The sequence below is a fragment of the Sciurus carolinensis genome, chromosome 11 (genome assembly GCF_902686445.1).
Source record: "Sciurus carolinensis chromosome 11, mSciCar1.2, whole genome shotgun sequence".
Taxonomy (NCBI): Eukaryota; Metazoa; Chordata; class Mammalia; order Rodentia; family Sciuridae; genus Sciurus; species Sciurus carolinensis.
In genome coordinates, this window is record NC_062223.1 from 32,749,618 (window position 1) to 32,775,823 (window position 26,206).

At 45.0% G+C, this 26,206-nt stretch overlaps 1 protein-coding gene and 1 non-coding gene across 9 annotated transcripts in view; one reads left to right on the forward strand and one right to left on the reverse strand.

Annotated features, from left to right (window-relative positions):
• Nucleotides 1-370: 370 nt before the first annotated feature.
• Atg13 (autophagy related 13) overlaps nucleotides 371-26,206 on the reverse strand; it is a 48,148-nt gene continuing 22,312 nt past the window's right edge. The window contains exons 2-18 of one of the 8 annotated variants that reach the window (XM_047518071.1): nucleotides 21,591-21,672; nucleotides 20,576-20,656; nucleotides 20,009-20,128; nucleotides 17,988-18,034; nucleotides 16,942-17,082; nucleotides 15,129-15,169; nucleotides 14,575-14,671; nucleotides 14,141-14,239; nucleotides 13,414-13,507; nucleotides 9,833-9,931; nucleotides 8,961-9,044; nucleotides 8,410-8,546; nucleotides 6,313-6,427; nucleotides 5,484-5,561; nucleotides 5,175-5,291; nucleotides 4,541-4,669; nucleotides 371-2,569 (exon numbers count right to left, since the gene is read on the reverse strand). In XM_047518071.1, the coding sequence (XP_047374027.1) occupies nucleotides 2,492-2,569; nucleotides 4,541-4,669; nucleotides 5,175-5,291; nucleotides 5,484-5,561; nucleotides 6,313-6,427; nucleotides 8,410-8,546; nucleotides 8,961-9,044; nucleotides 9,833-9,931; nucleotides 13,414-13,507; nucleotides 14,141-14,239; nucleotides 14,575-14,671; nucleotides 15,129-15,169; nucleotides 16,942-17,082; nucleotides 17,988-18,034; nucleotides 20,009-20,128; nucleotides 20,576-20,656; nucleotides 21,591-21,659 (1,626 nt within the window). In that variant the 5' untranslated portion in view covers nucleotides 21,660-21,672 and the 3' untranslated portion in view covers nucleotides 371-2,491. Of the gene's footprint in view, nucleotides 2,570-4,540; nucleotides 4,670-5,174; nucleotides 5,292-5,483; nucleotides 5,562-6,312; nucleotides 6,428-8,409; nucleotides 8,547-8,960; nucleotides 9,072-9,832; nucleotides 9,932-13,413; nucleotides 13,508-14,140; nucleotides 14,240-14,574; nucleotides 14,672-15,128; nucleotides 15,170-16,941; nucleotides 17,083-17,987; nucleotides 18,035-20,008; nucleotides 20,129-20,575; nucleotides 20,657-21,590; nucleotides 21,673-26,206 lie in introns of all 8 variants that reach the window. The other 7 variants (XM_047518070.1, XM_047518073.1, XM_047518074.1 and 4 more) reach the window with 7 other exon arrangements.
• Nucleotides 19,432-19,503, forward strand: Trnav-cac (transfer RNA valine (anticodon CAC)). The gene has a single exon. It is a non-coding gene; the product is annotated as a tRNA-Val (tRNA).

Here is a 26,206-nt window from a genome sequence, read left to right on the forward strand (position 1 = left end):
GCCCTGTCATCTTCTGGGAACACAGCAAGACGTACCCTCCAGCCAAGACCAGCTCCTGCAGGCCAAGTGGTGAATGTTATGCAAGGGGCATAAAGAGCTGATGGCAGTGGCCGTCCTTTTGTGGAGACTTTACCATGGGTGTACTTCATTACACTTTCTTACTGAACATTCAAATACACAACACTGTCATGGGAGGAGCGCAAGGAAGATGAGGCTCCAGAAATCTTCCTGACCAACCCAATACTGGACTTAAAGCAGCTCTGCCCTGTTCCAAAGCCTTTCTATCCGTCACAAGGCCACAGGGCCAGCTGATGACCAAGAGCTGCACAGAGGTGGGAGACAACTTGTACAACTGGAGGCTAAAGTACAGAAAAGATTTTATTGGAAATCTCTTGAGTACATGTCGAAGTATACCTCAGTTATTTCCAAACCAAGAAGGCTGGAGGAGGAAGGACCCTGCCACCTGGAGACGGGACTGGTCCCAGCCTGTGCCTGGGGTGCTGCAGGAGTTGGTGGTCAGGTCTCCTCCCTCCTATGATACAGGGCTGAGGGGCAGGAGGTAGCCTTGCTGGTTGCTTGGCTCCTCCCAGACAGCTCAGTCAGGGATTAGCCTCCCTGGCTTCCCCAAAGATGGGGCCCTGGAGAAAGGCTGCTGCCTGGAGAGTCCACAATTAGGAAGTCAGGACTGTGGTGGACAATGGCCCCTGGGCCTTTCCATGCTAGGCAAAGAGGGCAGCAGCTGAGATGGGGCATCAGTAACTTACCAGAGGCCATCCCCCTTGTCCATGCTGGGCCTTGGGGGAAAATCTGATTGGTTCAGTGGGCCAAGGATGTGCCCTGGCCCAAACACAGGACAGCCAATTGGCCAGCACTGCTGGGAGTATTTCTTAATGGCAGCAGAATCATGCACAGGGGCAGGGTCCCCCCGCCCACAAGAGCCCACTCTGGTGCCCAGAGATCAGCCTTGTAGATGGGAACAGTGTCACATGCAGTTTACTAACAAGCAGTTGAGAACCATCTGCACCAAAGAACAGCTGCTGCCAAGGTGTACCCCAGGGGACAGGAGGAACAGGGCAGGCTGGTTCTCCTAGGCCAGGCCACCAGTCAGGCTGGGGACAGATGGCTAGGCACTTGACTTACTCAAGTAACACCTGAAGGATTAAACCAATCATCCACCCAGCTTTGGTTTCTGAACAGGGAACCAATCCAGTTTGTAAACCCAGGGCAGTGTAGAGACCCCGGGATTAAAGGGAGGTGATGGTCAGGCCAAAGCAGGAGGAGGAAAAGCTCCATAGTCCAGCCCTGAGGATCAGGAACAGGTACCCCAACAGTAGGGAGCACACACAATGCCCCTGGGCACTATGTGTGGCATAACTCTGGGGAGTCGTCACAGTTAGCACCCAAGACTCTGCAGAAGCTGCGAGACTGGAGGCTCCCACCAGGAACACACAGGGGTGCAAGGGAAAGCCTACTGTCAGTTCAAACGCTGGAGGTCACTTGCCCTTGGCCAGCCCCATTCTTAGATCCCACCTTACACATAATGGGAAGGAAGATGGGCTGAGTAACCCGGATTCTGAGGAATCTCCACAGGAGGAGGCCTCCATCTCAGGAATGGGCCACCCTCACCTTTCTCAAGGGAAACATCTAACTGCAAACATAACATATTTCCTCTATAAAATATCTGATTTCTCTGAAAGTAATAAATATTTACCATGTCCTATAACCAAGAAGCAGAAATAGGGGAGGGAGAAGAGAAGGCCCTTTGCTGTGATTCTCAATGACAGAATCCTAGGGGTGTAGGATTTGTTTTTATTTTCCCTCTGTGGAGCGTAGGCAGCCACCTGGGCTGCACAGGCCTCTGCTAAGGGCTGGCACAACCCTCCCAGTGAGGATGATGGGCCCAGAGCCCTCATCCTCACCAGTGGGCAGGCCTGTTGTATTGCCAAAAGTACAGGGGCACAGGGGCAGGGTGAGAGGGGGACAGAGGAAGATGACCCCAGGAACTAGGAGACAGAGCAGGACCCTCCTTCCTCCTTCCAGCACTGTTTCCTTCCTCTTTCCGCCTCACAACAGTCTCTGGGCCAACAATTGGAATGTCAAGAGGTTGATGGTAAGGACAGACAGGCAGGGGGCCAGCTGCAGGGTAGACCCAGGCAGGAGGCTGGCAGCAGGAGGAACTGATGACACCCTGTGTGAAGCAGCTGGCAAGGGGTGGGGTATGCAGATGGCCCAGCAGAGGCCCTTTGGTTACAAAGGCTCTTCCATCTCCTAAGGCAGAGGGCAGGTCCTCGCAGATGCAGTCACTGGGCCTAACTGCCACCATGGAGTCTCCAGGAGGTCCAAGAGCAAGGATTTCTGGGTCCCCAAGGAGGGACCACCTTCCCCTCCAGCTGGCTGGGAGCAGCATGAGGGATGGGAGCAGCTGAGAAATGGGAGGCTCTCTGTCCTCTGGGACCACAGGAAAGGGATGCTGCTGGTACTGGAGGACACTTTACTGCAGGGTTTCTACAAAGGCATCAAATTCCCGGACGTTCTTCTCATGCACAGCCAGCTTCTCTGGTAACGAGTCCTGTTCAGGAAGAAGAGCCGCTTACTTGGCAGGCTTGGAACGCTGCCAGCCCCACCATCAGAGAGGAGGAAGGGAGTGAGACAGAGACAGAGACAAAGCGCTCAGCTGAGCAGTGCTGTGCTGGGCAAGCAGAAAGCAGAGCAGCCGAGTGAGCGCTGGGCAGGGGAAGGGACACGTTCGTCAGGGCTCTGTGCGGGCTGCGGGGCTGCAAAACAGCCAGAGGAATCCGAGAGGGCTGCACACTCAGTGAGAGAGAAAGGGGGACCGTGCTGAGAACAGGATGGCACAGAAATTAAACGTGAACTATCCTGGGTACTGCAGAGGAGGCCCAGAATAAAACAGCAAGTTTAGAGCTCTATGAATTCAGCCAGGTTTCAGCCCCGCTGCACTGCCAGGGACACCTGAGGTCTGGGGGAGGCCTGGGCATCCGCCTCTTCACAACAAGGGGCGGAGAGGGACAATAAAAGAGAGAAGCAGAAAAACAGAACTGTGACCAATGGAACCTCCCTACAGTACCAACTATTAATAGAATAGCAATCTCAGCAACTTAGTGAGGCCCTAAGCAACTTTAGTGAGACCCTGTCTCAAAAGTTTAAAAAAGTGCTGGGGATGTACCTCAGAGGTAAAGCACCCTGGGTTCAATCTCGTGTGTGTGTGTGTGTGTGTGTGTGTGTGTGTGTGTGTAAATATATATATGGAGAGAGAGAGAGACACACACACACACAGACCTGGCTTGACCAGGGGGTCGGCCTCCTTTGGTGGGGTTAAGCACAGGGTCTGGCAAGAGGCTGGAGACTCTCTTAACTCAAACCCAGAGAGAGGCCTGGACACCCTGACAATGAGGCAGATCTAGGGTAGCTGCCCAGGTGGAAGGAGGCCGGGAACCAGTTAGCACCACTGGCCAGGGTCATGAGGAGAGCACTGGGACCCTGTTTCTTCTGAGCTCAGGTCAAAGGAGAGGCAGGGGAGAGGGTGGTGGGAGGGTTAACTCAGGAGCCAGCTTGGCTTTGGCTGGCTGTGTCACCATGGGGGCAGGTTAGTCAATCACAGTGCTGGCTTTCTCTTGTAAATTGGGATAAGAAGACCACCTAGGTCTTTAGGGCTGGTTGATTCATGTTGAAGTACTTAAAAAGGCCAGGCAGGGGTGTGTGTGTTGCTCGCCCTTGCAAGGTCTAGGCCCTAGGTCCCATCCCTAGCACCGTAAGAAAAAAAGAAAGCTTAGAAAGCCCTAGTAAATGTTCATAATAGTACTTATTAACCCAACTACTATGTAGAACTATAAAGCTCTAATAAAAAGATGATAACAATTATTATTATTCCTATACTGTTGTCACTGAGCATGGTTTTCTGTTTAATGCAGACTAAGGGCAGCTTAGTCTAGGGTCCTAGGGTCTCTAATTTCTATAGATAGGAGAGTCCCACCTCAGACCATAGGACCTTGACATCTAGTAGTGTAGGACACCCTGAGTTTGTGGCTTGTACAGGGTACTTTTCTGCTCTTTAGAACCAGGAAACAGGAAATGCCCTAAGCAGAGATGTGGCAATTATGGTCAGAGGACAGCTATGGGAGGAAAGGAGCTCTCTGAGGAAAGGGCAAGAACACTGACCCCTGGGACTGCCATGTGCCTCTGCCTGGCCACTGCAGAGCTGAACAGAAGGGCTGTTGGTGCAGCCTGGTGGGAGACAGCAGGCATGGGGCAGGCGTGAGGAAGCAATGCTAAGAACGTCAGAGAAAGGGAGCTAAGCTCAAGCAAAGTCAGGATGACAGCTGCTGGGTGCCATGCAAATCGCACATGACCAAACCAGTCTAAAAATCTGTCTTTCCAGTTACGGGGAAAATGGGAAGCACGGGGGTGGGGGGTGGGGGGTGGGGAGTGACAGGAAGAACTTTCTATGCCTGTGGCTCAGGGATGACCATGAATGAGGATGGGAGGCCAGAGGATGAACTGTGGGAAGGAGGAGTTCTCATACCAAGTCTTCAGCCATGGACTGCGCCCCGATATCTATGGAGAGGCTGCTCAGCTGAGGGGGATTCTGAAATTCACGATAGAAGGTCCCCAAGTCCATCGGAAGAATGTCATCTTTAGAAAAAGCCGGTTTCTTTAAAAAATAAGACAATCGGTTTAGCTTGCCTTGGGTCACAAAAGAAAATCAGAGGAAATTTACCCTTCCAGAAATTATCAAAGAAAGGTTCTTCGGGCTCATCTTAGGGAGCAAACTGTCTACGCCTTATTCTTCTAGGCTACTGACTCCTAATCCTGGTGACAATCCTCCTCTCAGATAGGGTATGTCCTTTTCCTGCACACTCCTTTCTTAAGCAAAGGCTCATCCATTCAGACATGAGCCAGACCTGAGTTGATACCACTGGAAAACCCTCATTCAGAGCTGAATTTCATTATGAATTCCAACCAAAGACTTGGAACAAAACAGCTCGCTATTCATGGGCCTCTAACATCTCCCAAGGCAGGGTGTCGGGACACCCCAGCTCCATGGATCTGTCACTAGCAGCCTATCTCATCCCTGTGGGGGAACCGTGTTCAACAGATTGCTTCTGGGTTTATTTTCCCTGGGACAGCAAAGGTCAGGAGAGGTGATGGCAACTTACAAAGTCAATCATAACGAAGTCATCGTGTGCATTGCCACTGCTGCCCCCGCTGGAGCCCTCTGAGTGCAGGCTGCCATGGAGAGGAGACGCGGGTTCTGGGGAGTCTGGAGGATTCACCTGGGGTGGAATGAAGCAGAGTCAGGGCTGATCCTGTGAACTGGATGCACGTCACTCCTAACATCTGAGGAGCGGGTAAGGAAGTTAATGCTAGCTACAAATTCGTCTGCCTGTGGGGGACGTGGTGACTGTGGCCCCTGAGGGATGACTACTGCAACATCTACTGGAAGCTGGTGTCACTGGCGGGCTCACCATAGGATCAGTATCCTCCAGCTCCAAATTCTTCGGAGCAAACATGGCAAAGGGTATGTCCAAACTTGTCAGAGTCACCTAAAGAAACAGGAGAAAAGCATTCGTTCGTGTCCCTCCCCTAGCTCCTGGGCTTCCTTCCTTACAGGCTGCCAGAGCCCAGAGGCCCAGCAAGTCTGCACACCTAGGCTGCCCACACTGCTCTCCCAGGTTCCTTGTCCTCCATCACATGTGCCCACAGTGTAAACAAAGGCTGGGTTCCCAAGGACCCCGGGAATTCAGCTGTGGAAGCCTGAGCCACGGAACCACAGGAACAAAATGCTCTGCTGTCCCCCGCCCCCAAGGAGGAACTTCCTATTTCATGTGAAGTCTGAGGTAACAGCACAGTGCTGTGTCTGGGAACTAAGTGGTATCTTGATTTTCTCTTGTGAGAGGCTTAAAAGCCTCAACAGGTGAGTGTGTGGGGGGGGAGTGTGTGTGTGTATGTATTTTTTTTGGTACTGAGGGTTGAATCCAGGGGCACTTTACCACTGAGCTCTTTTATTTTTTGAGACAGGGTCTTGCTAAGTTGCAGAGGCTGGCCTCCAATTTGTGATCCTCCTGCCTCAGACTTCCAATCTGCTGGGATTACAGGCATGTGCCAACATGCCCAGCTAGAACAATAAGTAACTTTTTCCGGGAAAGGGGTTTCAAGCTATCAATCCTCCATCCAGAAAAACTTATATACACACACACTTTTGCAAACAATTTAAGTAGTTCCACAAAACACTGCCCACAGGGCCTCACTCTAAGGACTCAGACATTCTCACAGTGGCTGTGGCAGAAGGATCACCTGGTTGATGGGTTTGTTGACAAAAGCCCCCACTTTCCGGACAAAGATGGTCTCCAGGACATCATGTGGGGAGGCCCGTCCCTCACTGCTGTTGGACACAGTTTCAGTATCCTCACTAGAGAAGAAAATAAAGTTGGTGCTCATTCTCAAACTACAGCATAATGAGATAATTCCCCTAAGCCCAACCTCTTGGGGGGTTGTAGCCTGGGCATGGGTTGGTCCCTCAGCCTATTCACGTGAGACACAACACTATGTGTCTGGTCACTGCCATTGTCCCCCTCCCTCATGATCTGCACTTCCTGAACAACTAAAATTTAAACATAATGGAGTAAAGCTTACATAAAATTTAATCTGAAATCCCAATGACAAACATCAGTTACCCTGCACATAGCCACCATCAATTCAGGCAAGCAACTCTCATAAACAACTGTGATTTTACTAGTAATCTATTACACAGCCAGACCCCAAATTTCAGCTTCTCTTCATTTTTTACATATTTTTTTAAATCTGAAAATACCTAAAACTCCATAGTTTACAGCACAATGTTAACCTCAAGCCTTGTCTCACAAGGGGCACTGCCCACAGGAGTCCCACATTTGGGGCATGAGCCAGCCAGAGCTTTCGCCACTCTTGATGGCCTGGGCGGGCTTTCCTGTGCTCCCGTCCACGTATCTGTCCCTCTCCCCACTCTCGATCATCCCTCTAGTCCGAAAAATCTTTGAACACACTCAGTTCAACTGCTCTTGCTGCTCCCACCTTGACAGCCCTCTGGACTGATGCTGGGTCCTGGATTACAGGGGGACTCTAAGCAGTAGCAGGGGACCTAGACAGTGGCTGCCAGCCCAATGGTCACAGCCTTCTGACGGACCAGGGAGAAGAAAAGTCCTCTGGTCAAAAATGGGGTCTCAAGGAAGGCACGAGGACAGTGGCAGGTGGCCTCTGAACCCCAGGGACTGGCCCTGTGGAAGGCTTCTGAGCTCTGAGGACCTGCATCCAACAGCTCCCACAGGCTTCTCTGTCTATAGGTGCTCCTGGGCATGTCCGAGGGGCTGAGGCCCAGAAAACCAGAGTGTAAGGTGACTAGCAGACCTTCCCCCATTATCCCACAGGAGGAAAAAAAGTGTAAGAAAAAAAAAATGTAACTTTGAAAAGTCAGGAAGGGAGTAAATTATTTTTTCTGACAAATGTCACAAAAAATAATCTTTCCAAACAATTCCCCTTCGACTACTCCACTGTGGGAATGAAAACAAATATACCAGGAATTTCAATGAGAAAGTTCACCACGGATGTGATGGGACAATGCAGTCCCATTGTCTCCGGGGCCTTCCAAACCAAGGGCAGGTGGGCGGGGCAGCTCCCAGTGTAGCTTCCCAGGGAGCCTGAGGGTGACGGGGAAGCAGCCTGTGCCCAGGTGTGTGATGGGCTAAGTGACTGGGGCCAATCCCTTCATCGTGACGTTCTCTGTCATCACCTTTTCTTTGCTCAGTGCTGGGTATGGAACCCAGGCCTCACACATGCTAGGCAGGCGCTCTGCCACTGAGCCACACCCCAGCCCTCTCCTCCTTATAAAGGAGGTGACGTGGTATTTGTGCACTTTCTACCTAATCCTGTCATCATTATTTGAATTTCACTGAATGTGTCATTTTGGTAATCAGAAAAGACAAAAGATTTCTTTTTTTTAAATGAAGAAAAACAGGTGTTTTCAAGGATCTCCAGGAGGCGCTAACACAGCAGAAAATGATTGACCCCACTACGACGGCAGATGCGCCACGGTGCCATGATGGCAGGTGTGTGGCTGGCACCCTGTTGCGTCCTTAGCAAACACCGTCCCATGCCAAGGGAATGAATGCTGGGGTGAGAACAACACCTGACCACCTCTTTACAGGAGGAGGGTGACAAGAACCGAGCTCCTGCTATTTCCAGTCTCCTTGTCAGCCCTGGCCAGTCTCCTCACATACCAGATTCAATCCGAGATTCTTATCAGGGAAATACATGGATTTCCATTTGGGGCACAAACGCCATGCCAAGTCTGTGTGTATCAGGGTGTGTAGACCCTTGACTGGCCTTAGAAGTAGCAGAGCCATGATGGGGACTCACCTGCTGGAAGGTGTGGCAGCACAGTGGGCCATGTCAGCAGGAGTGTGGGTCGCCAGTCTCTCCTGGTCAGCCTGGGCACCATGGGCTGGCTGGTTGGGAGCAAGAGGCACCCCACCTTCCTTCCCAGGAACCATCAGCTTTGGGGAAAAATGGAAAGATACAGTGAACCTTGGCAGCGTCAGGCACGAGTGAACAGCACACCCTAGCTGAATGGTGTCTGCTTCCGGGCTTCCCCATCACCAGTGCTGTCACCAGACAGTCTCCCAGGATCTTTATCCCTCCTGGGACTTGGCTACTGAATGACATGCATGGTAATCACTACAGAGAAAAAAGGAGAGAGAGGGGGAAGAAACCCTGGGAAAGTCGTCTTTTTTTTCTGAAGTCTAAGAGGCTCCTTCCTCTTGGAGAGTCCTTCACAGTTCTCCAAAGTTACCAAAGAGCTCTGCTTCCAAACCCTCAGTACAATGCTTTCACTGTAAAAGCTTCTTTACAGGCCCAGGGGAGGGGAGGCAACCCTGGAAAGCCCATGGTCCACCCATCTTTCAAGATACCTGGTGAGGGTGCGGAGCATTTAAGCCAGCAGCGAACACTACTGGATAAGCCAGGTCAGCTGATCCAAGGCCCAGGACAGCAGGCTGATAGGAAAGGCGAGAGCTTGAGAGCTGAGCAAGAGAAAAACAGAGGGGCAGAGGAAAGGCAGGAAAAACAGGCATCCTAGAGAGCCAGGAAGGACGGAGCTTAGCAGAGGGAAGGAATGGGTCCCAGCCCACAGGCATAGGCGCTGCAGGCCTGGTGCAGTGGGGGTTAAGGACGAGACAGGCGTTTTTAGACTCTTTTAGGATATGAAAATTCAGAGACTTGTTTATACTGGGATTGGGATCCCTGCTCTGGAGGTCCTGAAGACCTCAAATGGGCTCCTGGCTCCTCCTTTCCCAGGTGCTCAGCTAACTGCTTCTGTCCCAGCTCGGCACATCTGTGAGTTGCAACCCAGAGCAGAACTTGCAGCCAAAGGCATCAGTTTTTCCAGAGTCACTATATTTTCTCCTTTGTCCTTCAGGTCCCTTTGAAACAGAAGGCCATCTTCTCTAATCACACCCTCCGTTACCCCTGGGTATGGGAAAATTCCTATTTATGTTGAAAAAAAAAAAAAAAAAAAAAAACCAGTCTTGAATTGTTTATTTGGAATTTGATATAAATAACTCCATGTATTTTTCACACAACGGAAGGAGGCGGGGCAAATGAAAATCCCTATTTTGGGCTGCCAGGCTGTGGCTGTGTCCTGTTAAAATCAATTACCAAGACTCAAAAGAATCCCACAGAACACTTGGGCATGTTTAAGGAACTATACACTGTACTTTATTTGCACTTTTTAAATAGAAAGAAGCCATCTGGTCATAACCCCTTCTTCCCATAATGAACTCACTTGATGGGAAAAGGCCAGTCCTGCCATGGGGACCCTCAGAGTATCCGTCACCACAGGAGTAGGGGTCTGAAAATGTGCCTTTGTGACAGTAAACACACACTGTGCACAGACACACACAGAGACAGGAGAAACGAGAAGAAAAAAGAAAAGGGACTTGAGAAAGAAGTGAAAGCACCTCAGGGAGGGTCAGCAGTGAGCGGCTGGAGGGACAGTGGGGCTCAGGACTGCTGGAGGGAGAACGCTGCACGGCCTTCCCAAAGGGACAACCGCAGGGTCCGAGAGAATGTTTCCCCAGGGTGCATCCCGCATGCCTGTCTCCCTGACGAGCAGCTGAAACGAAGCTGACTCAGACAGAGAAACCTGAACCCAGCATTAGTCTGTGTTAGTCAGAGAAAGGTGGGAGGAAGGAGAGAGCGATCCTACAGGAAGGGCTGAGCGGTGCAAAGGGAGAAGAGAGGACACGGGCGTGTAAGGTCACACTGCAAGCCTTTTTCAAGGAAAAAGACCACAGTCTCCAGGGACGGGTTCAAACAGCAGACATTTGTTGGCTAGAATTTTTTTCCCCCCAGTACTGGGGAGTGAACCCAGAGCTACCACTGAGTTACACCCTGACCTTTTTATTTTGAGACAGGTTATTGTTAAATTGTTTAGGCTGGTCTCCAACTTGAAATCCTCCTGCCTCAGCCTCCCAAGTTGCTGGGATTACAGGCATGCATCACCACACCTGGATGGGTGGCTAGACTTCAAAAACCTCAGGGGTATACTTTCCTATGTTGTCCTGGGGAAAATGAGCATGTGTACAGAAGTGTGTGTGTGTGTGTGTGTGTGTGTGTGTGTGTGTGTGTATGCACACACGTGCACACATGTAGTCCCTGACAGTGTGGGACAACTTGATAGAGTAAAAGGTTGGTCCCTCTCAAAACTCTTTATGATTTCAAAGCCACTTAGGGGTATGATGATTATGTGGGGTCTTGCTGCTCCATCTTTAAATCTGTCCAATTAGGTAATTGATGCTTGGAATGGGATGGAGGACTTTAGGACACAATAGCAGGTTCTGAATCACAATTATTTAATGCCTAATGTCCACGCCCAGGTAACACAATGATCTTTATTTTATTAGAAAAGCAAACAACATCACCTTAACATGTATTTATTGGACTCAAGCGGAAGCTCCAATAAGTTTTTAAACAATGTAAATTCCTGTATTAAACCAAAGATGGATGGATGGATGGATGGATGGATGGATGGATTCACTCACTCACTCATTCATTCATTCATTCATTCATTCATGATACCAGGGATTGAACCAGGGGCACTTAACCACTGAGCCACATCCCCAGACATTTTATTTTTTTGGTACCAGGGACTGAACCTAAAGAGGCTTTGCCACTGAACTCCACTCTAGCCCTTTTTATTTTTTATTGAGACAGGGTCTCACTGAGTTGCTTAGGGCCTCGCTAAATTGCTAAGGCTGGCCCCAAACTTTTGATCCTCCTACTTCAGCCTCCTGTGTCTCTGGGATTATAGGTATGCACCATGGCACCCAGCAGGAATTTAATATCAACAGGAATAAGGAAAATTGACAGTAACTGGTTTTTTTTTCTCTATCATCCATTTAAAATAAATATTTCTGCACCACACCGTACCAACTTTGATTAGAGGTACTCTGGAATCACCTAAGAAGTGCACACTGTTGACAATATCATGACAAGACACCATCAACTTCAAAGATCATTAAAAAGACAGCTTTGGGCTAGAGTTGTGGCTCAGTGGTAGAGCTCTTGCCTAGAATGTATGAGGCACTGAATTCTCAGCACTGCATATAAACAAATAAATAAATAAAAAAGGTCCATTGACAACTAAAAAAATATTAAAAGAAAAAGCCTCTCTTTACAAAGGTCAACAAACATTTATGCAAACATCAAGTGCAGAAACTGCTTAATACCTGTTTAACTTTAGGGATCACAATTCTACTGGATCTAAGAAACTGATGTGTTATGCCCAAAATCACCATCTCTCATGTCTCCCAACTCATAACTTTATTTATTGTTCATGAATCTGTCACTTACAAACCAAAGTAAGACTGTTTAATGTGACTTATCCATATTATTGTCAGCTAAAAAATAAACTACTCCCTGGTGGACCTGGTGGCGTATCCCAGCGGCTCACGAAGCTGAGGCAGGAGGATCACAAGTTTGAAGTCAGCCTTAGCAATGTAGCAAGGCTGCAAGCAACCTAGTGACTGGGGCTGGGGATGTGACCCAGTGGTTAAGCACGCTGGGTTCAATCCCTGGTATCAAAAAAAATAAATAAGTAAAAAATAAATCTACTCCCATGAATATCCTGGTAAGAAAGTGTACGTTTCTCTGTTTGTGTCAGTTTTGCTTGTCAGTAAGCATACCATAAGCCACCCACGGCCAGAATAATGCTGACACTTATGCCCCACATATACTTGTAGGAAAGGAATCAGTCCTACACCCCAAACCAAATTATCTAGGCAACTTTAGAATACAAATCTTTTTATTTTCTGGTGCTGGGGATTGGATCCATGACTTCCTGAAAGCTAAGCACATGCTTTACCACTGAGCTACACCTCCACAGACATTAACTCATGTTTCTGAAACAGCGGAGAACCACAACTTAAATCCAGTACCTCCCAAACAACACAGGATGGGAGAGTTTTTTACATTTCCATAATTAAAATAATACAGAAAACAAAAGCTTATGGAGCACTAATTAATGTAGCGCTACTAAATCAGATGGCAAATGGGGATAATCTGGGACTAAAGGAAGGTAGAAATGGGAAGGGCTAAAAGAAACTAGCTAAGTCACAGAGGAAGAGGATCATGGAGATGATGGACAGGGAGTGCAGGGAGCTGGGGGCAATGAGCAGGAAGGAGCTGGGGTGGAAGGGAAGAAATGTGCCCCTGAAATTCAGTCCACTGGTAAAACCCACTCTCTGGCCCATGTCGTCTCAGCCCTGCACAACTGAGGACGTGCTTCCACGGGGGAAGCTGACAACATCATTTCAAGCCAGTGTTTCACTGAAACTGGGTTTGTCACTGAAGACTGACTTCAGTGGAAAATTTAATGGTTAGAATGTTTGGGAGAAGAATACAAACAGGCAGCAGCTATCTTTCAGGTATTAGGAAAGGCTCCATGACTGCTTTCTTACTGGCATTTTATAGTAAATAATTATTGGACTCCTACATTATTAGAAACCAAGTATACCACTTAAAAAGAACAGTACCTACTAAATTCACAAGTGTAGAGTATCTTTGTGGTGTCGTAATGCATTTGGGATTCAGTGACTGATTTTCTAGGGAATTTGAAGCCCTCACCAGGAAGGTAAAGGTCAAATGTAATACTGTGGGTTAAGAATGGTTACAGGTGAGAAACACTGCAATATTATCTGTTGTATAACATGGTTACTCCTCAAAATAACCCCCCTGAAACAGTCGCCACCGACACCAAAAGGGACTGTAAATTTGAATACCATTCCATTAGGTGTGTGGGTGTGGGTGCACACACACACACCACCAAGTAGCTCTCCCACCAGCCCAGAACCTGTTTCCTCCTACCTGGGATGGAGGAGAGGTGGAAAAAGAGGTCGTACACACTTCTTGAGAGTCTTCCACTGATGGGTATGTCACTCCAGCATCCTCCCCAGCAGTTCTAAAGTGAGGGGAGAAGAGAGAATGAACTTTATGGTGATGGCAGTCAATGTCAGAAAGTAGAGAAAGAGTAGTTAAATTAGGATGGGAGTTGTGACAAGAATTGTTTCAGGTAGAGTTCATAATGCTAGACGATGACATGAAAATAATTTCTTTAGTCCAGGATATTCCATGAATTACTGACACTTTTTTTTTTTCTTTTTTCAGTACTGGGGATCGAACTTAGGGCCTGGCTCATGCTAGGCAAGTGCTCTACCACTGAGTCACATCTCCAGCCCTTTTTATTTTGAGACTAAGGGTCTCATTAAGTTGCCCAGGCTGGCCTGGAACTTGCGATCCACCTGCCTCAGCCTCCTGAGTAGCTGGGATTACACGTGTGCGACCACCGCGCCCAACAAATGAATGGAACTCTTGCATTTTCCAAGAAACCTGCTACATATGGAGAAATGTCATACCATTACCATCGAGATCCGAAATGTCCAATACTTTTCTGAGACATTCTACATATCTCAAGTCATGATGTACCTAACAGGCAGCAGCAGAAAGGGAAACTAGCTCCTCAATTTCTGTCCAGGAGGCAAGTGGCTGCTTTGGCCTAGCTGCAGTTTGGGAAAGCACCTTTCACATTCCTCACCTGTAATTGCAGGGGTGCATGGGAGAGGAGCTGGAATAGGGACGGTCCACAAAGTGATCAATGATAATCCCCATGATAGGTGGGGTCCTCTCAAATTGCCTGTAATGCAATATGCAAATTGCAGTATTTGTTAGAATGTCTTCCCAGCCCCCTTGAAGTCCGCAGAGGGCCCCTCACTTCCTATCTATTGGTTGGCACTGGCCTTAAGTATTGCAATCTCTAAATATAAACCACAACCTCTATGTTCTGGACAAGCTGAGTCTGGACATTCAAATTCTCCAATTTGACAACTTTTTCTCTTGATTTTATTCCTCTGAAGGGATGCTTTTGGCATTAGCAAAGCTGACCTGTAGACTTAGTCTTGCAGTTTGGGGAAAGGTAGGAGCTTTAGCCTCCCTGGGATGGTTCTTTTGGATTCTAAGGCTCCTCCTCACCTGGTGGACATGAATGCCAAGTTAATTCTGTAAGCACAAGAAAGAGTGATGGTGCCCACAGGGGTGCCCACTGTCCCAACACGAACAGTCTGGAAGCCTAGAAGAGAGAAAGGATTAGCTTTTATCCAGAGAAGGCTGACACAGTCCCTAGCTTCTTTCCCTAATCACTCAGTCTGTTACACAGTCTCTGGCATTATTCACTTAACACCTCGGGTACAGCAACCTCAATCTCTTATGTGTCTGTGTGTGTGTCTTGTGGTACCCCTTTCAATTTATCCAATTTTGACACAAAATTGGCACAGGAAAGAGCAGTCTATTTCCAGATAAAACTACCTTCAAAGAGATAAAAATAATACTGAGTTCCTGGAGCTTCTGGGAATATTATTAGGTCCTCCCTAGCAGCACTCGGACCACTTACTGCCTTCCAATCTTTTCCTTACTTGTATGACATGTATGGCAATGAAGGGTCATGTATAACAACAGGTAGCAACCAAGCCCATCTCTGAAGTTAGAAGCACTCTTAACACTACACGTTTTCTGCCCATGATACACACCTTCTCCTAAGCCATTCAGCTGAACTTCCCCAAAATATATCCTGTAGGGAAGAAAGAAAAAGAAATGTTACCTGATTCTTTATTCTCAGGACCTCTATGGCCCAAAAGACAGGAAACTAAATAAACAAAACAAGTTCTTCTTTCCTTATTTGTGTGAACACCTCATGAGGGAGCACTGACACCAACTAACCACTTTAATCAAGCCACAGGCACAGAGATGTATATGAGATCGCTGGTTAAGAACTGAGGAAAATAATATTTAAGTAGAAACTGCTATTTATGTTTTTTTCTCTACATTCCTGAGCTGTGTTTTAAAAGTATACCTCCTGGGAAATAAAGACTATGTAAATAGAGTTGGCAAAAAGATTTGGTACTGCTATAAGAAGGTCCTAGATTTTGAAGAGTAGTTTTCAATTATAGGCCACTCTACTTGCTTGTCATGAGTCATTTCAAAGTAAATGGGTTAAGACCATAGAACATCTTTTCCACCATGGAAAAATTAACTAGGTAAGACTATTCTGAAAAATTAAAAATATAAGAATTATTGTGTTGGGGGTGAATCTCAGTGGTAAAGCACTTGCTTATCATGCATGAGGCCCTGGGTTCCATCCCCAGTACCACCCAAGAGGGGGAAAATCATCTTAGGCTAGGCACAGTGGTACATGATTATAATCCCAGCTCCTCAGGCGGCTGAGGCAGGAGGATCAGCCTGGGCAACTTGGCAAGACCCTGTCACAAAATTTAAAAATTGAAATAAAAAGGCAGGGGAGGTGGTAGCTCAGTGGTAAAGCAAGTGCAAGGTCCTGGGTTCAATCCAGCACCACAAAGACAACAAACGAAACAAAAAACCCTCCTTGCTCCCTCCATCCTATTATATGAATACTAAAAATCAGCTCTATGTATGTAGTCTGAAGGCTAAAACCAACAGCTTAACACTAACACAAAGGAAAGAATCTTGGATGATTCAGGAGCTCTGGCTTTCCCTGTTTTGCTCACATATTTCTATATAGCCTCAAATTCTCCATTCTAGTCCATTTGACAAACTGAGTATGGATCTCATGCTGCCCCAGCTTCTGTGTCTAGTCAGCTGTTGTATGTCCATCTGGAATGATTATTCTCCCTCACTTCTACAAGCTGAAATTCTCTGCCTCACAGTTCACCTCGAATGCCAGCTTCCTCCACGAGGCCTTATCCCCTTTCTCCCCTCAATATCAATCTTTCTCTTCCCCTGTGTTTTCCCAGTCTTTCTCCCCAATACTGCAATGCAGTTTTCAAATACTGGTTTTTATTATAATTATATACATATCAAACTTTCCCCATTCAAGTAGAAACATGAGTGCAGGACCGAGATATTGTTGTACCATGCTCCCAGCACAACGCCTGGACTAAATGGCACTCGATGCATTATGGAGGTGAAATCCTACAAGTAGAATACTGTTGACCACAGCATTATTCCCACAGACAACTAGTTTGAACGGTTCAGTTGAATTAGCAGCTTGTTAGACCAAATGTCTGAAGTCAGCTCTGGAATCCAGAAGGCTGTGGCATCTTCCCAGGATAGCCTAGTCTGTTTTTCAGTCTTAAACTCCTTTTCCAGCTTTGAGACAAAATGATGACTATGCAGAAACAAAAGGACAGTGAACCTGGTGTTTCTGGAATATGGAGGTTCAGAAGGGAGGCTGAAAAGTGATCACACAGAAGCTATAATATCAATAATCCAACCAACCACCTTCTAGAATAAAATCACAGAATACTAGTGTCGGACAATAAGCACTATGATGAGGCGTATGAACAAATCAGGATGACGGCTTACCTGTACAAGATGACATATTCATGCCCTTGTTTTCGGGAGAGTCTGTAGGCTGGTGTCACCCTAGTTATAGCAAGAAGGGACTTCAGCAGCAGTGACAGTCTGTTGTACACTGTGTAGGAAACTTTGATTTCTTTATCGCACCTGAGGAGCACACAGACACTCACTAAATGCTGGAACTGTGCCAGTTCGTTATTAAAACATGCTCTGAACTAGAGCTGTGATTAGAGTTCTTGGTAGGCAGACTGTCTAAGTCAGCCAGGTTTACTTTCTTTGATATCAGACACAGCATAAGAGCACCCAAAAATACTTTATATGTTTTTTCTTAGTTTGGAAGTGATTATCTTTCTAAGAAATAAAGCAGCACAGCACACTTGAGCTGTCTAACTCTGTAAAAGAAATATGAAGAAAAGTCAGTCTGGCACTAAAATTTGGGACCATAACTTGGCAACTGCACTGCCATTAAAAATGGTAATAATAATGCCCATGCCACCCATATACTTATCACTGAGATTTTTCTTTTGATGGGTTGATAATATTTCCTCAAGACTTTCTATATACTATTCTTGAAAACTGAAGCCTCGGGCAGGAGGTAAACTGATCTGCCTTGAAAAAAGAAATCGGGCGAAGGAAGATAACGTGCATTTCCAATCCATGACCAACTCAGTGTGTGAAAGGAGCAGGGCAGGGATATCTTACTGGATGATTGCCACACAGAAATAGACAAAACAGAGTAGTCATGTTCCATGAGTTCGCGAGGGATTTAATCAGAGAACTTGCTGTACTCTGGGAAAACAAAAAATCCTTTTCAGCTTCTCTGCTGCTCCTTTCTCTGTGGTGTGTGAGTCTCTCTGAACTGACACTCCCTCTGAAGGTCATCTCTGTGCTTAGGCTGGAAGCCAAGCATGAAGCAAATCGTAGCAAAGACCCATTGGCTCTGCTAAGTGGTCAGAATGGGCTCCGTGCCTCTGAAAACAAAGGCCTGCTTTCACATGATGTCATCTGCTTTATCCTCAGCTATCGACCAAGGACCCTGACAGGGTACTTACTTTTCATTCATTTCAAGACACCAAATTTCCAGCTCCATGGAATCTCCCTGTGGATGGGACAATTGAAAAACATTTTAGTTTTTTAAAAAATTATTTCATTTTTAAATTATAGAGCACTACATAGCCCAATAAAAATACTGAATGTAGACAGAAGCAAAAAGGAAAATAAAAACAAATGTCAATCCATTTAACCAGTCACTTTTCCAAAAAGTTGGATCACACTTATATACAGTATTTTTTTAAAAGTTTGTCATTGTTGAACATAACTTTATTTTTATTTATTTTTATGTGGTGCTGAAGATAGAACCCAGTGCCTCACACGTGCTAGGCAAACGCTCTACCACTGAGCCACACCCCAGCCCTATACATACTATTTTCTCACTTGTTTTTGTTTTGTTCTGTTTTTTGGGGGTACTGAGGATTAAACTCAGTATCAGTCCTGAGCTACATTCCCAGTCCTGTTTATTTTTTTTATTTTGAGGCAGGGTCTTACTAAACTTCTGAGGCTGGTCTCAAACTTGCCATCATCCTGCCTCAGTCTCTCAAATTGCTGGGATTACAGGAGAGTGCTACCACACCCAGCTAAGACTTTTGATATATTTCCAAATTGCCCTTCAGAAAAACTAACACCCGGGGGTGTTGACACACACCTGTAGTCCCAGCAACTCGGGAGGCTGAGGCACGAGGATCATAAGTTTGAGGCCAGCCTCAGCAAGTTAATGAAGCCCTAAATAACTTAGCAAGACTCTATCTCAAAATAAAAATAAAAAGGGCTAGGAAAAAGAAAAAAAAAAAAAAAAAAAAAAAAAAAGGGCTAGGAATGTGACTTAATGGTTAAGTGATCCCGGGTTCAACCCTGGTACCAAAAAGAAAAAAAAAAAGAAAAAAAAAAATTCTCAGAGCTGGGGATACAGCCCAGTGCTAGAATATTTGACTGCCATACCTAAGGCCCTGGGTTCAGACCCCAGTAACCACAAGGGAAAAAAAAAAAACTTGAAAGCTTACTATGTGCATAATCCCGAGAACATAAGTGATTATTTATTTATATCTTGCCTTATTTCATAAAAATCTCAAAAACATAAGGATACATGAGTGGAATAGCTACTGATCAAGAGTAAAAGTGGTTGGAACATGTGTTGACTCCCTATTACATGTTAGGGGAAGCAGTTTGGCGGTGTTCCTGAGGGTGGGGTTAAGTAATCTGGCAAAAGTTATTCAGCTGGGATCTGAACTTGGCTCTGAATAACTCCAAACTCCATTTGCCTTTTATTATATCATAAAGCTTCACAATCTACTGGTGGAAATAGATTAATAAACATGCTAGAACAGTCAGGCAAGGTGGCACATTCCTATAATTCCAGCAACTAGGAAGGCTGAGGCAGGAGGATCACAAGTTGGAGTTACTTGGCAAGACCCTATCTCAAATTAAAAAACAAAAAGCACTGGGGCTGTGGCTCAGTGGTAGAGCACTTGCCTCACATGCACGAGGCCCTGGGTTCGATCCCCAGCACTATCAAACAAAACAAACCCTCCAAAAAACCCATGAAAACTATATTTGACTCAATCCTAAAATGGATTAGGGTGAACAAAGGCAATTTTAAAAACTCACAATATAGCAAATTACACTCTGGAACCAAATATAAACGAAGTACCACAGGAAGTCTAAGGAGAACAATTACCTCTCCCCCTAAAAGGGAGATTTTCTAGAGCATGTCAGTTGAAGGATGAGTAGAAACATCCTATGAGAAGGCAAAGAGCCTGCTCCACATTGCTGGAATAATAAGTCCAAAAACCATGACCCTGAGACTGAGGGTGTAGTTCCATGGTAGAGCGCTGGGTCAGTCTACGTGAGACTCTGGGCTCCGTGCCCAGCACTGCAAAAAAACAACTCCCCAGCAAGGCCCCTCCCCAAAATGATAAGTTCAGAGAGGGAAGGGAGGAATAAGTTGAGGATGAGTTGGAACCAGAGGGTGGAGACCCTTGCGTGCCATGTGAAGACACCATCCCGGCCACTGCCTTACCTCGGAAGTCTTGAGTGAGATCTCCACGCACATGGACCGTCCCACAGCGGGCAGCTGCCCTGCCAGTGCCTTCTTGGCCTCATGTGTAACCTCCGGGATGTCTTTGATTGCTAAGTTGAACTGGAAAACAAAAGGGACTGTTGCGTGAAGCACTCTGGAGGAACATTACAGGAACACAAAGCTGTGTGCCGGGTCATGCAGGTTTGCCTGGGCTGATTTAGGGAGACACTTGTGTGCTTCCCCCTTCCCCATAAGGCACAGCGGGCATCAAAGCCCCAGATCTCAGGTTGAAAAGGCTAGTTACCTATTACAAGGACTAGGTAACAAGGCATTATTTTTGTCTTCTAAGGAGTAAGCCTTTCATCTCTGACAGCAGAAAGTTAAGAACAAAATAAATTAAGGACTAATTTCAATAAGGAATATACTTTCCAGGTGAATAGATCAAACGGAACTAGATATTTTAATGTTATGGTTTAGTAATACTGTAAACTGCATGCCTTATTATTCCACTTGAGAACTTTACATTCAAACCACAGTACAAATTCCCACAAAGAACAGAAATGTTACCCAATCTGAGCCTGTGGGGGAAGAAGATGAACGAGTGCAAATCTTTTCACCAAGTCGAGCCTGGACAATCACTTGGACCGTCTGAAAAGAAAAACAAACAAAAAAATGAAAAGTCTTAAACAGATTTGGTTCCTTATCAGGCCTAAAACCCTACCAATGCACAGTTAAAGAGATGCCTACTCATCATCAATTAATAACTATAGTTCAGGAAAGGATAAAATCCTAACAAACAGAAATAAAAATACACACATACACACAAAAACAATATTGTAAACATTCCTGAGGAAAGAGTGTCAACCAATAAGAGGCATTAGAGGCTATGTATACTGTCACGTGGCGGAAGAAGTGCTGTGTGGGAGCTATGACGTTTGTGAATAAGTCCAACTTGGGGTTTAAATATTCACGGTCCCAAACTTATGTCATCATAGATTTAAAACAAGAATTCCACAATTATTCATATCACTTGGCCCATATGGCCTAACTCTTCTGTATAATTTTACATCCAGAATCGACAGCATGGATTTTTCTGGCATGGCAATTATTGAGAGAAAGGGGTGATGCAGGTGGAAGTAATTTTTGGATTTAGGAAAATACAGCATTCAAAATTCATTTCTAATTCTCTATTTACCAAGATCAATAAATAAAGTTGGATATTCTGGTATTAGTGAAGCTTAGGGAAAGATGCCCCAAATGCTGCCCATTCCAGTTCAGCCTTTGTTCCCATCCCAAGGGAACATACTGTGCCAATAACCTGGCATAACAGTTTGACATTTCTTCAAACAGCTTCACAAAAAAAATTTTTTGAACAAGTAGCTGTGGAAAATTGGAAGCTACTTTTTAGTTACACCCCCAATACCACCCCCATACTTCACAGTTTGGTTTACAACAGACAGAAGTATCCCTTAAAATGGGCAAGCTGCAAGCTGTTATGCCACATTTCTAAAGAGGGTTCTCTAAAGGGAGGAGCATGAAGTTATTTCTAACAGTTCTCAGTTCCAGAGTATGGATGTATTACCTTGAGGGCAAAAAACTTAATGAACTTGTCCAGGTCCTTTCTGTCCTGGGAATTGAGGTCAGTTTCCATTGCCTATAGGAATCTGTAACAGAAAAAAAAAAAAAAAACAAAAAAAGAAGTGATGAGAACGTGACCAATACCATGAAAAAGGGACGGTTAAATCAAAGCACACAGACATGACAGTTGACTATCTGTACAACGGTCATGTGGAATTGGGAGGGGAAATTCTCCTTTAACTAAGATCCAAAGCGGATATATTAAGATGCTGTATCTTGAGAAAATACACTCTACACAAAGAACTGTACTGAGGAACATAAATGAATGATTCTGAAAATTTAAGTTTTAAACATAACTTTTCTAAAATGCTTTATTACTCAAAGAGTATTCATAACTGTTTGTTTGGTAGCACTGGGTATCAAACCCAGGATCTCATGCATGCTTTGCAAATGCTCTACCACTGAACTCCACCCCTGGTCCTTGGTATAATTTATTTTTTTGTGAAACAGGGTCTCGCTCTGCTGCCGGGGGTGGCCTAGAATTTGTAATCCCCTTGCTTCAGCTTCCTGAGTAGCTGGGATTCCAGGTGTGCACTCCCCACCTACCTCTGGTTTAGACTAAGTTTTAAGGAGATAAAAACTATTCTAAAGCAACACGAAATGAGTTAAATTTATTTTACTTTAGAAGGCCATTAAATCAATCTACTTTTAGGGGGTAACAGACCCCTCTGAGAATCTAATGACCAGAAAACGCCTTATTCCAGAAAATGCATATATGGGAATACTTACAGATAATTTCAAGGGGATTCGTGGATTTCACGAAGCACATTATAAACAACCCCCTGGTTACAAAGGTTTGGCATGAGGTAGTTATAGAAAGAAGGCATTTAGGGAAAGAGGAGCATGAACAGAAGAGGTCAAAGTTTAACAGAGGGCATGTATAGATATACTAAGTATTGCAATTTCCCAAAGACTGCAAGTGACTGGGGAAGTAATACAGCTGTTGGTGCCACACCAGAATCTTGAATGTGATGCTGGAGTCTGGTCTACATCTAGTGGGCTAGAGATGAATCCCACTCAAGGCTTGTGAGAGGCGTGGTCATCTCATCAGAACAGCACTGTAGAAAGGTAGGTCCTGAACAATAATTCAGGACCGTGGTCAAGGTTAAAATTCTAGCACAAGCAAGCTTTGGAAATAGTACAGATAGGAGTGATTTTAAAGGAAGAGCTGATAGGATTTCAAGGACTGCAAAAAGGGGACATGGGATACCTGGGTTTTATTTTTTATTTTTTAATACCTTTATTTTATTCACTTATTTATATGTGATCCTGTGAATCAAACCCAGTGCCTCATACATTCTAGGCAAGTGCTCTACCACTGAGCCACAACTGCAGCCTGGTGCCAGGGTTGAAAGGAGAGAAACCTAAAAGTGAGTTAATTAGGTTCCATTTAACAACAGAATAGGAAAGTCAGAGCAGGAGCGGGATTGAAGGAAAGAGTAAACAAAAGGAGAGCAATCCAACAGGAAACAAAAAGCAATGTACCCGGGGCTGGGGCTGGGACAAGCAGTGCAGTGCTTGCCTTGCACGTGTGAGGCACTAGGTTTCATCTTCAGCACTATATAATAAATAAATAAATAAATAAATACAATAAAGGGATTGTATCCATCTACAACTAAAAATACTTTTTAAAAAAGTAATTTAGGGGCTGGGGAGATAGTTCAGTTGGTAGAGGGCTCGCCTCGCAAGTAAAAAAGTAATGTATTACGGTACAACTTACATGTAGTAAGTTGCACAAAATGCACAAATGCACAAATCTTGGATGGACAACTTAATATCTTTTAAAAACAGCTTTAGTTGTAGATGGACACACTACCTATTTTATTTATATGTGGTGCTGAGGATGGAACCCAGTGGCTCCCACGTGCTAGGCAAGCGCTCTACCACTGAGCCACAACCCCAGCCCTTAACACATACCTTTGTGTTACTCCCGCAAAACCACCATCCAGATCAAGTTATAGGACATTTCTGATAGTCCAGAAGGCTTCCTTGCACGCACCCTCCATCTCAGTTAATAAAGTCAACGAAAGGGAATCATTACTCTGACCTTTATACCATAAGCTAATTTTATTTTAAAAAGTTTTTCTCCCTTGCAGTGCTGGGGATTGAACTCCAGGCCCTGCTTGTAATGGGCAAGCATCCTACTGAGCCACATTCCCATCACTGTTTTATATTTCTTATAATCAAATAGTATCAAGTGTCTTGTGTATTTGCTTTTACTCAATATTATGTCCAAAAGACCCATCTGTATTGCTGCATAGAGCAGTACTTTATTCTTTTTAGTTGCTATGTAATACTTTATCTCATAAATACAGCAGAAATTTTAAGATAAATTCTACTAGGGCTAGGGGGTCCAGCTCAGTGGTAGAATACATACTCAGCAAGCAAGAGATCCTAGATTCAATCCCCAGAAAAAAATAAAAGAAATTGGAGCCGAGTATGGTGGTACATGCCAGTATTCCTAATGACACGGGAGGATAGGGAACAGATTCACTAAATTGCTGAGGCTAGCTTGGATTTGGAAAGATCACAAGTTCCAAGCTAGTCTTAGCAATTTAGAGAGCCCCTCGGCAACTTAGTGAGAACCTGTCTCAAAGTAAAAAAAAAAAAGTACTGGGAATGTAGCTCAGTGGTAATGAGCCCCGGGGGTTCAATCCCTGGAACCAAAATAAAATAAATGAATAAACAATTTCTACTCTTGATAAACATTTGGAGTGTTTCCTATTTTTAGTTATTTTATTCTTGTGTGTGTCTAAACACTCACTGCTATCAGAGGTTAAGCCAAGAGTGTTAATGCTGGACCACAGAAAGTATCTATATTTAGTTTTTTGTTTTGTTTTGCCTGGTGGTACTGATGATCTAAATCCAGGACCTTGCACATGCTAAGCAAGTGCTCTTACTACTGAGCTACATTCCCAGCCACTGTATGTTCAGTATTAATAGACACTGCCAAACACTTATGGGGCATCTATACAAATTTAATTGATACCAGAAGTGTATGACGGTTCCATGTGTTTCAATTCTCCACCACCATTCAGTACCGCTAAATTTTAAATTTTAGTCATTGTAACAAGGATATAGTACTAGCCCATCTAATCTGCATTTCCTTAATTAGTGAGACCCTGTCTCAAAATATAAGCATTTTTTCACATGCCGATTAGCTCTTTGGATACCATTCTTTGTGAAGGGGTTAGTTCAAGCTTTTTGTCCTTTTTACATTGGATTTCTTTTTCTTACTGGAATTTCAAAAATATATTCTAGATACAAGTATTTTGTTGGATATGTATCTTCCCACAGATGTGGCTTGCCATTGTTATGGAATCTGATGGTTGGTCTATTTCTGATGAATACACCAGCATACAAAAGCTGGACTAGAAATGTAAGAACTCAGTCCACACGTGCAGCAACCAGCACATGAAACCAGCCTAATTAACTCCAGTTCCTAGGCCACAAGGCAACCTACTATCTGCAGTAACCAATCAAGAAATCAGATTATCTCTCACAATCAATCTAGAAGTCAAATAATCACCACTATTACAATTGACCCAAAACAGTCAGGACTACATTAATACCTAATTTCTGTCCCATTTCCAATTTAGGGCTAAGTAGAGACAGCCAAATATGCACCCCTAACCAGTGACATAGGACGTTATTTTTAGTAGAGCCCCTTGCAGCTTCCCCACGCCAACAGCCTTCAGCAGGGCATATCTGAAGCCTTCCCTCTTTTCCACTATGAACCTTTCCTGTTCCTCTGTCTACCTGTGAGTGTCTGCCAAATACAAGTGATGGCAGGTGATTCTCTTGCTCTGAATGGCTTTTGCCTATTCTCATCTGGGCGGTCCTTGTTTATTTCCACAATAAAAATAGCTTTACTGAAGTAAGACTGGAAATAATCAACATACTAAAAATGTACAATTTGTGTCACGTATGTATGTAACTTTAAAATCACCACAAACAGAACAGTGAACAAACTCATCATTCCCCCAAAGGTACCTCAGGCCCCTCTGGAGTTCCTCCCTGTAGTCATGCCTTAATGTACACACTCCTTGACCCTAAGTGCATTTTGTAGAATTTTACATCAATTCATATAGTTTGTGCCCTCTGACACCTTTCACTCAGCATTCTTTTTTGAGATTTACCCATGTTGTGTCGTGTCTCAACAGTTCATTTCTTTTTATTGCCCCATAATTTTTCTCCTCGGGGAATCTTCTGATGACCAGAAGTTCTTAAGTACAATTTCATCCTGTCCTTTGATGGTTAGCACTTTGTCTTCTCTATTAAAGAAATCGTAACTGATCTCAAGGTCATAAAGCTATTTTACTCCTATACTTTCATCTATAAGTGTTTTTATTTTTTTATTTTTTGGTACTGGGGATTGAACCAGGGGTGCTTAGCCATTGAGTCACATCCCCAGCACATTTTTATTTTGAGACAATGTCTCTCTAAATTGCTGAGGCTGGCTTTGAACTTGCGATCCTCCTGCCTCAGTCTCCAAAGCTGAAATTATAGGCATACGCCACCACGCCCACCCTGGAAGTATTTTTATTTTACCTTGCAAGC